The 13,779-nt window shown below is 41.0% G+C and overlaps 1 protein-coding gene across 1 annotated transcript in view; it reads right to left on the bottom strand.

Annotated features, from left to right (window-relative positions):
* Positions 1–13,779, bottom strand: part of lrp1bb (low density lipoprotein receptor-related protein 1Bb) — a 112,356-nt gene that overhangs the window by 98,029 nt on the left and 548 nt on the right. The window contains exons 2-3 of the mRNA XM_084688483.1: positions 11,118–11,240; positions 2,941–3,078 (exon numbers count right to left, since the gene is read on the bottom strand). Of these exons, the coding sequence (XP_084544609.1) occupies positions 2,941–3,078; positions 11,118–11,240 (261 nt within the window). The remainder of the gene's footprint in view (positions 1–2,940; positions 3,079–11,117; positions 11,241–13,779) is intronic.

Here is a 13,779-nt window from a genome sequence, read left to right as displayed (position 1 = left end):
GCATTGGAAATATACTGTGAAATTACTATTGGATGTGGTTGTAAAATCAGGATTACCACTTCCAATATAAAGTGTGTGGAAGTGTTAAAAGACAACTACAATGTAAAACCTTTAAATATTGTGAGAAAAAAAAGGGGGATGGCAAATAAACAAGCTTTTGGCAGGTCACGGTTTGACATGAGAATTTGCTCAGTGCTCATTTTAGGATAAAAGCACAGTTAACCTATTCACTGTAGCGGTCCATTGTGTTCTTCTAAACTTTACATGGGGTAGAGTCTGTCAAAACAATGAACTGTGCACCTCAATGGATGTTTGGATGTCCCATGACATCTGTAACAAAGGGATTTCCTTACTTGTTTTATTTAAACATATCTACTGTACCCCTTAACAACCCACAGATATTGATATTTTTCAAAGAGAGAAGTGCATGTTAGTACAACTAGTATGACTGTATGATTTGCCAGGTGCCAGTCTTACTTACTACTTACTTACTTATCATCACTGTCATGGCATGTTCTTCAGAAAACTATTTGAATTCAATTGAATTGGTTTTGTACATCTGGTTTAGTCAATATTAAATACTTTCAATGATTTCTAAGTCTAATTCAGGCTTTGTGAATGCAGTATTCAGTAAATCACCAATAAATGAGACATTTAAGAAATTGAAAGGTAATTTCCTAAATATAACCCTTAATAGAGAGTTTAATGGTTTTAGTAGAACATGATTAGGATGGGGAAAAAACTGTGTAATGCCCATGAGGTGTTTAAATGTCAACAAAACTAAATTACTTAATAAATCACAATGTGCACAGGCAGTTTGAATATCGCAATGTGTGTGTATAAACGTATACCTCATTTACAGGTTTGTTTTTCCTTTGACCACACCTGTTAGTATCATACCACAAACCGGCACAGTTAGCTTTAATTTGGACCCTAAAAATCTGCGTTGGTTTAGAAAATGCACTGTGTAAACAGAGCCAGGTGGCTTGGTGGAAAATGTTCATCATGTTTCAATGAGAGGCTGCCATGAGCATGTGATTTTACATAAACAACTTTCTGAAGGTGAGGGTCTGGGATTCAGTGGTTTCCCATATGGACCCTTTGGTGGGTGTCCTCTGGAGACATAAGTATGTATATTCATAAGAGGTGCACAGGATAAAAAGTTTTCTGTGAGCCCCAGCTGGTTTCCTCTAACTTCTTGTGACCTTAATTCCCAAAGAGTCAGCTCTCTATGAGCAGTTGAACAGCATGTGTCCCAATGCGAACTGAGCAGAAGTTCACCATTGGTCAAGCTAAAAGAGAGCAACCTCGCCCAAAACAAAATGCAGCACTCCTGCATATTCCCTACAATGCCACTTTACAGGATGTCTTTGAGGAAGACACCCTTTCTGTACAGTTCATTACTGGCTAGAGACATGGGTAGAAAGGTGTTCTGTTCTGAATGTTTTTATTTTGGGGTTCTTTGTGGAGGAAACCCATGTAAGCACAAGGAGAGCATGCAAACACCATACAGAAAGGCCTGGAAGATACCACACCTGAGCACAGTATAGTGAGAGTGAGGACTGAACCCAGGACCTTACTGTGTGCACAACGCACAAGCAACTGTGTGCAAGGCACTGTAGTATTAGTCATTGATAGTACATCAGCCTACAGTTTCATATTTGGAACCAATAAAAACGGATAATAGCTGGCTCAGCCAATACTATATGAAATCACGTTGTGGGGGATGGACTGAGAAAAAAAAACATTCACACAAAACTCACACAAACCCACTTATGCTTAACACTATTACAATGTACACATAAAACCCACGTTTAGATCAATATTAATTTGGTTCTCATTTCTCCCTGACGTGAGCCAATTCATCAGTGTGACCATTCCTCTAAAGTAGCGTAACATTGGAACCGACATTTTCAGTGGTATCCCAAATGTAAGCGCTTGGGCTATTTTCAACAATTCATTGAATCCATGGACACGTTTCTGTACCTTGTACTGAACCACTGACAAAGCCCAGCATGACCCCACTGTACTCCAGGTGACCAAAGGTCATAGCATTAGTCAGACTGGCACTTCAATGCACCAACTCAACGTTGCCCACTGGGTGGCCATTGTCATATCACAGGAGCCAGGTGTCGACACCAGCTTGATGCTAGGGCTTAGCGTGTTTTGAAGCAAAACAAACCTGTGTACAACACAACACCTGGTGCTACTGTCCTACTGCGCCACTCACCTGCTCTCTGACAAGATGGCTGATATGATGTAACCTTGGCAAAGAGCTTGACCACAGAGGAAACACACAGAGAACGACATTCAGAACAGACCGTTACACATACAGACAGAAACACACGCACACACAGGACAACCAAAGCCCTGCACAGCCACAATGGATGTACAGTAATGTTTGCAACACAAACCAAGACACATCCAAATAAACCGCTTTGGTATAGTTCAGTCAGGAGACCTGGGTAGTGTTTGAGCAGGATATTTGACAGTGCACAGACACGTCATCTTTGGTGGTAAGGTTCTGCTTTGTGACAGCTTTCTACCTGAGAAACCCAACTTGAGACGTTGTCTCCACTGAAGTGGCAGAGAGCTATCCATCATTCCCCTGGCAGACTGAGCAAAGACCGCAGCCAGGATGGAAGCTAGAGTGGTTGAGGGAACAAGAATTATGAGCTTTTGTAAAACACTTACCTAGCGGCAATCAGAGAAGCATCTGAGTTTCAGGTCTTAAATAACTATCCCTGTTAATGTTGGTGAGAGTGACTGTGCTGAATATGATGGTGGTATGACAGAATCACCTCAAGGACAGATTTGTGACAGATTCGATTGGATTCCAAACCAAAGTTTTACCGCAGGTCACCTGTGTCAGCGCTGCCCATCAAGTGTATCCACAAGCTCCCAGCTTCGACATGAACAATCACTCAAACGGCCTCTTACCTCGACAATGAACCCCCTCATCGTCACCATCCTCACAGTCAACAGCTCCGTTGCACAGCTTGTTAAAGTGAATGCATTTTCTTGTCCCAATGCACTGTATGTGATTAAGGGGACATCTGACCACCACCTCCCCCACACCTGAAAAAGACAAAGGAGTCATTGTTAGTAAATTCATAATCAATGTATGTAACGTTAGACTGCACACAGACAGTGGAAAACACCAGAAAATGTTCCAGCAGCACTTTTGCATCTTGTATGCTGCAGGCACACTTCCAAAACAGTTTACGACGCATACAGTACAATTACAAAGTACTAGGGAGCTCAAAAAATGATGCCACTAGTACTTCACAATTTGGCAATGACTGAAAACATCTAGAGGACAAAGGGCTTTATCACTGGCAAATTAATGGGAATGCAAAAAAACATTTTTCATTGTCATTTTTAATAATGTAAATCCACAATATGCATACTGCACTGTCCACGCTCCTCACAAAGTGCTGATCCTCACAGAAACACATCAGAGAAAAATACAACAGAGGCAGGAGCGTTTACACATGCACGTATGTTTACAATCGACAACATTGTTCTTTACACACAACAGCTGTTAAGTGCATCTCTCGGCTTCTGAAAGCCAGTGAAACCTATCGCACAGTCGCCACAGTCCTCCCTATCCACAAAAACAGCAGAGAGCAGCTGCTCAAGGATTCATGAGGCACATAGGTGACCCTCATCCGCGTGGCTGCCACGAGAGCACATAAAATACATCTGACTGGTGTGCGAGCATTGTAAATGTGTCACACTGGACCTTAACTACATTGATATCAATTACCATAACTGCAACACAGCCACTTAACAGGAGATTTATGGTCCACGAGACAGGATCTCTTCAAAATCCCTGGATTTCTAATGGGCAAATCCCCAACCCAGAAATACTTGCACCATCCTGCCCTATTCACTGTTTCATTTACAACCTTTGAGGAAAGATGATGTCACATGGTAGGAGGGCCATTTCAAAAAGTACCTCAGTTCCGCACAGGTTTAAAGAGAATATTTGTGGACCAGCAAAAAAGTGCCTGCTCAGAGATAATAATAATTATTTGCATGTATTTGGATGAATGAGCTCTATTTATGTTTGTCTTGCAGCTTATTTCTTGGAGCTGTTCTCCCAGCCCAAGACTATGGTACCTTTAGGAAAATTCAGTGTTTTGAACTTTACTCTAAAAGTTCATATTTCACACGAGCAAGGCCCTTTACACACAGCTTATCTGAGATCTGTAATCATTGTTCACCAATTAGGCTTTATATTTGCCCTGATATCAGATTGGAGCAGACCCAAACGCATACAGTACAGATGATACAATGAGCAATTAGTTGAGCACACATTAAGTGGCTTCAACAGCTGTGACAACAACTTTCCTTGGAGAAAGACAATAAAGAATCATCTATCTGTATATATATATATATATATATATATATATATATATATATATATATATATATATATATATATATATATATGTAAATTATACATAGTCAATACTAAGTCCTTGAATAATTAGCATTTGTGTTTAGAGAATGGTATAGTGACTTGATTGTGTTAATGTTGGTCTCTGTCAACTAGAAACATCCTAAAAATGTCCAGTTCTCTCACTGCATGCACTGATTCAAGGCAATGAAACGAGAAGGTGGTCATGAATATTCAGTGATTTTCACACAGATGCCATCTCTGCATTCCTCTCAGTTCGACACCAAACTACCAACCATATTCGGCTGAAGTACAATACAAGGCACAGATACACAACAGAAATTTAAAACATCCAACAGTAACAGGATGCAAAATATACAACTGTAAGTTAAGGGTTTGTTTAACTGTAATAGACATCTTGAAGGTAACTGTAAGGGCGGTGGAGTATAGAGGCCATTATATTGCTGATATTTACAGTAGAGCCCCATTTATTGTAGACCCAAGTGAAAGAGCATTTGCTTTATAAATAAATTATGTATATAGATGAGTTAACCCTGCTCCTTTTAAACCAATATGTATCACAACAAGTTGATCTATAGGGTATCGGCTTTCCATTTACTGAACAGTGTACATTAAAGATGTTTGCATCTATATATATACAGTATATTATAATTAAGTATGACAATTTGAACCGCAACACTAATCCTTGCTTGCAAATATCGATGGGGAAATGTTGCTGGCAAGCACAGCTCACATGCTTCCTGTTCAAGGGCTCTTGTGCTTCTTGAGATCAAAATATGTAAACAGAGTGGGACTTCTTGGCACAGTCTGACTGTGGATTATAACTTTAAATGAAAAGTAGGAAACAGGATAGGAGGGGATCACGCAGGTATGAGGTGGTTCAATAGCTTTCTTTGTTTCGATTGAGGATATTCAAACTTTATGTCGCCGGTAAGAAAATATGCAAATCTCATTCTCAATTACAGGGGCGTTTGGTTGATAAGGCCACAGTAGAGGGAACTCAGGTAATCAGATGCTTTCCCCTGGACAATTGTGCTCACCCCCATGAGCTCCACACAATCAACGCCACACAATTTAAGGGAACATAATGAAAGCTTTTTTGTCCTTTTTATTAACATAAAAAATATATGCTGTCATAGCCACAGCCAAAACAAATCATTCATCTACAATCCTTTTCCACAGTCTTTGTAAATTAAAACGCATGATATTTACCGTCCTTGGAGAAGTGAATGAAGAAAAATTAGCTGGGACTGACTAATCCCTCTCTATTTAATATGCAATAAAAGCCTTCTGGCTGGAATTTCAGTGGCTATGTTCATTATGATTATCGCTTTCATCAGAGCCATACCACCGGTATGTGAGAAACAAGGAATTCTTGGTAGAAAATTATTGAGAATCTATGACTGTGAAAATGTTTTGCTTCACTGTCCTGTTCATACAGCGTGACTGGATTAATCCCAATTCGTGGATTAACCCCTTTCCCCATAATGTCTGTGGGAATGTTTTCCAATGAAGGATGTATTGATGACATTTATCAGTGTGAGGGATTTATTCCTAATTACAATTGCAAGGCATTATCATAAAGAGGCTTTAATTTATTAACTACGTATTACTTTTTCATACTTCATGAACAGGGTTGCTGACGTACTGGAATCAGAGTTGAAAGCTGAGAATTATGTTACCCCAGTAAGTAATAATGATATAAAGTAAATGTATGGGAGTATGAACATAACGACTGACCACAATGGCCTTAACAACCTCAAGAAGAACACTCTTCCGAGAGAACCTTTTTGCTGTATGACCTCCAGGTTCATGACATTTGAAATGTTGTATTCAGCTTGAATGAGACTCTCCCCTGTATTTGTCTGACCTTGGACAGAGAGGCAAATTGTTCCGATGACATATAAGAGTTGAGGTTCCATTTCATGGTTCTGCAGTCGCCCACCTTGCAGCTGCACTTCCCACTGCAGTTTCATTTGCTGCCTCTGCCTGTTGGATCTACTGTGCCCATAATATCTAACCCACGTAGTACAGCACCAAACACATGGCTACATTTACAATGAAATCATAAAAGTGTCGAGACCAGATTGATAAAATATACTTTATCCTATTTTTCAGAATCTTTCATCCAAAGATGATTTACTGTTCAGCCTTTGCGGAAACAGAATACTATACATATTACTAACCCACAAACATGTTTAGTGACTAAATATGAAGTCACATAGAGGTAGTTATATTATAGACCGTGAGAATGCCCCATTCATTAACTACTGGACAGGAAACTCTCTTTGAGATTTGTTTCTAGTCAAATTATAAATAATCAAAAAATATGAATTTGTGAAAGGTCTTCGTCCTGACAGTTTGGTAGGCCGATTGATTTAGCATTTTTTTTCCTTCATCTGAACAAATATCGGAAAGGTTTATATTGGCTTTGCTTCAAAACTAGTCAGTCTGTATTCTCTTTGAGAGGCACTGGCATTCATATTGATGTCTCTCCTTGTGAATGTATCTTCAAATGTCAACTAGATTAGCTGCAAGCCTTTTCTTCCAGATATGTCCTCTCTGTATTCTATTTCGTTCAACATTGCAAAATTGCACTGGTTTCTAATGTAGAATATTACGACTCATAAGTATTGCGTAGACTCTAATTACCATGTGATGAAATAGCATGACTCAAAACAAATACAGAATTGAAAAATGTTAAACAACGACTGTTTTTAAATAGTTAAAACAGCTACTCAGTCAGTATAATTCATTATTTACACACATACAATTACAGCATGGGAATTCAGTTATTAGTTGTTTGAGTCAAGACCATTAATTTGAGGCAAATGCATTAGCACTGCACATCAGGGAAATGCAAAACATGTCTAAGCCAGGTCAATGAGCAGTCATGACTCATGACAAGCATGTGCATAACTTGATCATTGTAAATAACATGAATAATTCAATAACACCAATATGTTGCAGAAATAAAGTTTTCACTTCTGTAGGCAAACATAGACTAAGCTTTTTCATACATCAAATTCAAAACGGCTCACAGTACAACAAAATGGCCATATTATCCTGGACTGCAGCACTACACTGAACACAACAGAATGCCATTGCTGTCATACAACTTTATTTAAGACAAGTGAAGCATTGACGCTAAGTGTCAGTAATGTCTTTTTCTGACTCACAGCACACACAGTTCCCTCTGACACTCACTTCTCCAGTAGAGCGGCAGGGGGCTAACGTAGACTTTAGTACTTTGATGTTGCTCGGTGGTTTCATGACAGCCAGCCTGTCAGGTTGTAAAATATGCTCTTTCTTTGGGAGGTTTCAGGTAACATGCCAGAGGTTTTGTCCTTTACAATGCACATGTTGAGCATTAAAGGTATTAACAGTAACTCCTGCAACAGAGGTTGTGAAGGACGTGACAAACGTCCCTAGAGCATGTCTGCTGCGTATGAAGCATCGGAATATGAGCACGACTGCAAGTTTATTTCCAAACGACTACTTTTGTGCATTGTAAATCAACGCGCAAAATAGGGCAGTGTTGAACTGCTAAAATATATCTTTGCCATGCACATGAGAAAAATATTCTTTAGCAAAATGTCAAGGGCAGAATTGTCAGTTGACTTATTTTCATCAACCAGATTCTCAAAATATTCTATTGAGAAAGACAGCTTGTTTTGTTTAAGTTTGGCGTTTGTTGAGTCATAGATACACCCCCGTAAAAGACACTGAACAGCAGGCTTCCCCTATGAGCAAATCACACCAAAGCATATGAAGTACACACAAACAGACAAACACATACTCTTGCACACACCCACGCACTACACATGCACACACAGACACTTAGCAGTGTATATTACACTCTTCCCCATAAGCAGATGGCACCAGTTATGGTGGATGTGTGCGCCCTGCTCCAACTGGGATAGAGTGGCACTAAATGAAAAGGCTTATTTCCAAAGCCCCCTGCCTCAAAATGCAACCCTCCCCTCGGGCTGCGAAAATATTCGATTATAATAGCGTAGGTGAACAGGACGCACATAGCAGGTTGGAGACATTGACGGCATTGTGAAGTGAACCCCAGCGATAACGAAGCCTAAATGACTCGGTGCTGTGTTTGATCTCAATCACATCGAGGCTTCTGATGTAGGCTCGAGGAAATAAACATGAGCTCCAATTACCTCCGCGTTCATGGCAGAGATACTCCGATCACATCCGAAATCATGAAAAGAGAGAGCGCTGTGGGAAGACGACCTGTACCCATTCTAATGCTTCAGACGCGTCCCTCCTCCCTTTGTTTCTAGATTAGGCAGAAGGCGAGAAACGCCCTGTCGGGCTCTTCTACAAGGACACGTGTACGCACAATTAAAACGCTCGTTACGTTCAGGAAAGAGACTGCGACAAGGATGCTTGTCGTCCTTGCATGAGCACACACTAATGAGGTGATTGGCATACAGTACATTTTGGATTTTCATCCAATGCGTCTACAGAGGGTTTGGTGGTCTTGGCACCCAGGAGAGCCAGCAAAGCAAACATGACATGATGCAAAAGAACCTGTCCTTCAACTAACAACAAGGGGCTTGCTACATTCCCCTCTAAAGCTCTGTCCTACTGGTGCCAGTTCTCTCAGGGCACGGGCACATTTACAATACATTTATTTCAATATGGGACATGCCAGATAAAATACCCCACAGCCCCATGAGCTTCAGCACAACTTGTAGGGCATCGAAACTGCCAGAATGGGAATGAATTTTGAGAAGGTTTAAATGTTCTAAAAGAAAATATGGCAGAAACAACTACAAATGTTGCTCGCCTTCAGAACATAACCATGAGAGAGAATTACATTACGATGTATTCAACAGTGGTAAAGGGAAATCATATTTTAACCAAATAGATTATATTCAAAGCATGTTGCAAACCATTGCAATCATACTATTTCTAGACCCACACTACCAGTTCTTACGAGAATGTTTTTTTTTTTTTTTTCTCCAGGATATTGATGGAAAAAGAAACCCGGGCCAGTTTAGAGGAGTGAGCTGGGAGAAGCCGTCCCCCTTATCACAGCGGGTGGAGCCCCCGATGGGAAGGCTCTTTGAAGAGTTCCTTCCCCTATGCCTCTGTCTCGGGGACACACTGGGATCAACATCAGTGCTGATCTGGTTAAGCCCAGTCACACTCATCAAACACAGCCTGGGCGACGCTCCATGGTCATGTTTGAAGGCAGCTACTGACCCTTTCATTATAGTCTGATCTTCTGGGCTTGACTATTCAATCAGAACGTTCAGTGGGGACTCCATCTCTCTCAGCATCTAAAGTGACCCGGTCGGTAGTAGTCCACTGAGGCTACACAAACATGAACAACTTGTTTCATGTTTCAACCAAAAATGTTTGAATTTCACTTTCAGACTGTATGTAAACATTAGATTTACAAATTATTTTACAGATCAAAAATACATACAGTATATACAGTAGTCTATTCATTAGCTCTGAAACTGGGCGTGGGCTGTAATTTGAGACAGGCTTAGTCTCAGCAACACTGAAAACCAGCTCTGGCCACCGGATGTTATTTCTCAAAACATTACGATGTTTTAACTCTTCAGCAACCAGAGAATGTCTTTCTTGGGGAAACTCCAGAATTGCCACTTTACCGGCTTTTCTTTAGCCATTACAGAAGAATGGTCCATTTCTATGCCTCCGTGATAACCGCCGTGGGCCCAGTCTCTGGGGGCTCTAGGCTGAGCGGGTAAACCTGTGCCCTCCAAGTCTCCGTGTAATGGAATGCAAGGCTGCACTCCCCTCCTGGCCCTGCGATGGGGTGATTACACCTTCTAACTGAGCAGAGAGATGCCATCCTAGACAATGGAGAAGCTACTGCCAGGAAATCTATATGTTAGCTTAATTTTTTTACCAGGATGACATATTCTTCTATTACAGCACATACCTGAAATGCTGGTCCATTTTTTTTTTTTTTAAGGACAGTCTGACATGATAGTGCCCTTCATAGCCATACTGTATTTTCATACTCCCTTGACTTTACTGGTAATGTCCACCTTACAGAGGCATATTTGTGTAGATTATATGAGCCCTGTTGTAGCAGTGAGGATTCAAACAAAGCAATTTTCTTACGTTGCTCTTCTGTTTACAGGGTAAAGCTGATCTAATTCTCCTTTTCATCAATACATAATCCATGATAATGAGTTGTGCCAAACTCCCATGATGAATATGCAAGGCTTTCCACCTGCAGGCATTGTAAATAAAATGAAGCCAATGCGATTAATCTAAATGATAATGGAATATCTAGTAGAGACGGAATGGCTTGGCCAAGATCAGCCTTGATAGCATCAGCAGCTCAGCACAATGCCCCAGCTCATCTTCTCAGAGAAAGAGGCAGTGCGTAGGTGAAGGTGAAACTGATTGTGGGTTGTGTATTGTGGAAATTGTCAAGCGGGGTCAAACTAAGCTACACAACTATAAATCTACACGACGACACTTTTTAATGTAATCAGTCTTCAAACAGCTGTGTGCAGTATTCAGATATGTGCGGTATATATCCCTATCCATATACAACTGTGCACAGAGCATGTACTGTTAGACAAAGGCAGCTTTGAGCTCAAAGGTTACCACACCACAGTGAGTGACTGAATGAAAGCTTTGGAAGGTTTGATGTTTCCGTTTGATGGGTGAATGAGTTACTTACAGCTGTCGGCTGTTTCGTCTGAGGCATCTGGACAGTCGGGCTCTCCGTCACAGAGCCAGGCCTCGGGGACACAGGTCAGCTGGTCATGGCAGTGAAACTCCCCAATGTCACACAAGATGGGCTCTGGATGGACAGAGGGTGGAGAGAGGGAGATGCGTCATGGTAAGATGAGATGGATGGATGCATCACATACACATGAAGGATATTTGTGCAATGAGTATGTTAGAAATGTGTGGTTAACTTTTGAGGTAAGGAGGTTCATTATTCCAGCACAATGACTGTACTGTACTACGGTGATGGGTTTACCTTTGAGGATGAACATAGAATGCCATGTGATGCATATGTAAAGTCATTATATAGAAGATGTGAAGTTATGTTTTGGCCCAATTCCTATTGGCCAAACAACTGTTTTGTAGAAGGAATTAAGTAAAGTTGCAACTATAACACCTGGGTCAACGCAAGCATTTGTGAGTTCAGCTTTGCAACGGGTAAACTTCTTACATAAAAAAAATCTTACATAAAATATTCATGTTTGTTTGTTTTTTTAACACAATGGAGATAGTCTGCAGAGTGAAGAGTCCATTCCACCCATTTTATTTTTGTCAACTACAGACAGACACAGTTGTGGTATTGCCACTGTGAGCGTGACAGACTTTCTTTTAACAAAGATGTAATGCCCTTCACCTCTTGGCAAGCCATTATAAAGTAGTCTTAGCAAGTTTGTTCTTATCTGACTGACTGCTTCCTCGGGTGTTGTACGTTTATTCCACCGGAGCGAAAGGCTGGTCAACTAAAAAGTCATCACAGCCTTTCAGTAGCAGGCATCTGTCAGCGTGTTGACATGTTTCCTGCCAAGGGCTGTCAAAGACTAGCCTCCATCATTCAAACGAATGACACATGCTTTGCTAAAGATTTGACACCACAATGTGACCCACCGCTGCCTCTCCTCTGTCCCGAAGAGAACCAGTAATTTGTTTCAAAGCTTAACCCTCAGACACTTGCAAGAACACACTCCCTGGCTCTCCGTCTCCCCCACTGTATTTGTAAGCCATTAGTGGCAGGAGTAGGGCGAGTGGGGGAGCAGGCCTGCAGTGTGCGAAGGGAGGTGGTGATAATTCCACGCACCACTGATATCTGCCCCTGTGCCCTCCAGCGTATTCACCACCCTGGGACGGAAACGAAAAGGTCAAACATCTCATCTATTTTACCTCTTCAACTCCCACCAATGACGTCATTCGAAATCTTCCAATTTGATTCAAGGTCTTGTTGGGCTAAGCCTCTATATTCAGACATTATGAGTACATTTGAAAAATCTGTGTAAAATAGGTTCTTGATCATGAAGGGAGATCACATTGCGAAAGACCTTTTCATGCATCAAAATAGCAAGATATCCCTGCTGCCTTTGTCACAAATTTATCACAATCCAAAACAACTGTCACACCCTCTAAACTAATAACAATCTGTGAAAGTAAAAAGCCGAACTAACATACTATTGATCTAGCCGCAACTAGTATGGATTGTACTAATCCATCCTTAACAACTGTGTTTAGACTAAGTTTGAAGATGAGGTAAGTGTGTATTCAGCTTCAGGGGGGACATCACAGCAAGGCTTGTTGATTAGTTCCACAGAAAACTGGATTATGATGTTCTGCTCAAGTGTCCCTGATCGAAGGACCAATCTTTATTCTCCAACACCTACAGCTCCATCTCTTCCTTAGTTGACTGGACTTGACAGTTGAATAAAGACAAGAGTATTATAGCACTGATGCTGTACTCTGTATTTATTCCTCAGTGGTTGCACATTGAAGAATGAAAATCGCAGCAGATATAATGATATATCTGGTTATTCAGCCTCCCTGATAAATAAGCTAGTAAAAGGGCAAGGTATCAATAAACACAGCCAGGGTTCAGGGGTGGAGGAGGCGTGCTCGGTGTGCACAAGTCTCAGTGAATGTTTCTCTACCTTTGAAGCTGAATTGATTACCATTGAAAGCAGAGAGTTGGTGACTGAGGGGCCATTTCCTCTCCCGGAGGTGGGGCCCATGAAAGAGATGGCCTCTAGACCTCAGAGCAGCATGTCTACCTATTGATGTCCACCTACTTTCATGCTGCTCTGCCTTGAAAGCAAAGGGCCACATTTGAGTCATTTGGATGACCTCTTATGTCAATTTATTTCCCCTTTTCAGTTTCTCAAAGCTTTTCCCCTTGACTCAGAATGTTTGCTGTCACTGCTGCTTTTGCACTCAAGACTATTTCAAACAAAATATCATAACAAAAAGAAGGAAACCAAAAAGCCATTGAGGAAAACAAGACCAACTCCTCCCCGATAAAAATATCAGATTCACAGACACATATGCTGTAAATGTAGACTGAATGATGTGGGTCTTGTACGACAAACAATTATTTAGAACATAAACATACCCAACTGAATAATACAAATTTAAAATGTAAATTGAAGGCATTTTTTGGTGAGGGGGAAAATATAAACCATTACCATAACAGTAGGCCAGTTCAGTGAAGCTTGGTTGGGCACATTATCACAAGCTCCTTTGCTGTCTCCCAGTTGTCACCACGGGCACAACACCGTGGCTCATTAAAGCCGTTGAGCCTTTGAAACATGCCCGTTTTCATGGAGAAAAAAGTGGCGTTTGGAGACAGCAGA

Source organism: Hypomesus nipponensis, chromosome 23, assembly GCF_054491055.1.
Source record: "Hypomesus nipponensis isolate SF chromosome 23, ASM5449105v1, whole genome shotgun sequence".
In the NCBI taxonomy this organism is placed as follows: Eukaryota; Metazoa; Chordata; class Actinopteri; order Osmeriformes; family Osmeridae; genus Hypomesus; species Hypomesus nipponensis.
Note: the sequence above shows the minus strand (reverse complement) of the source record. Positions and strands in the feature narration are given on the sequence as shown.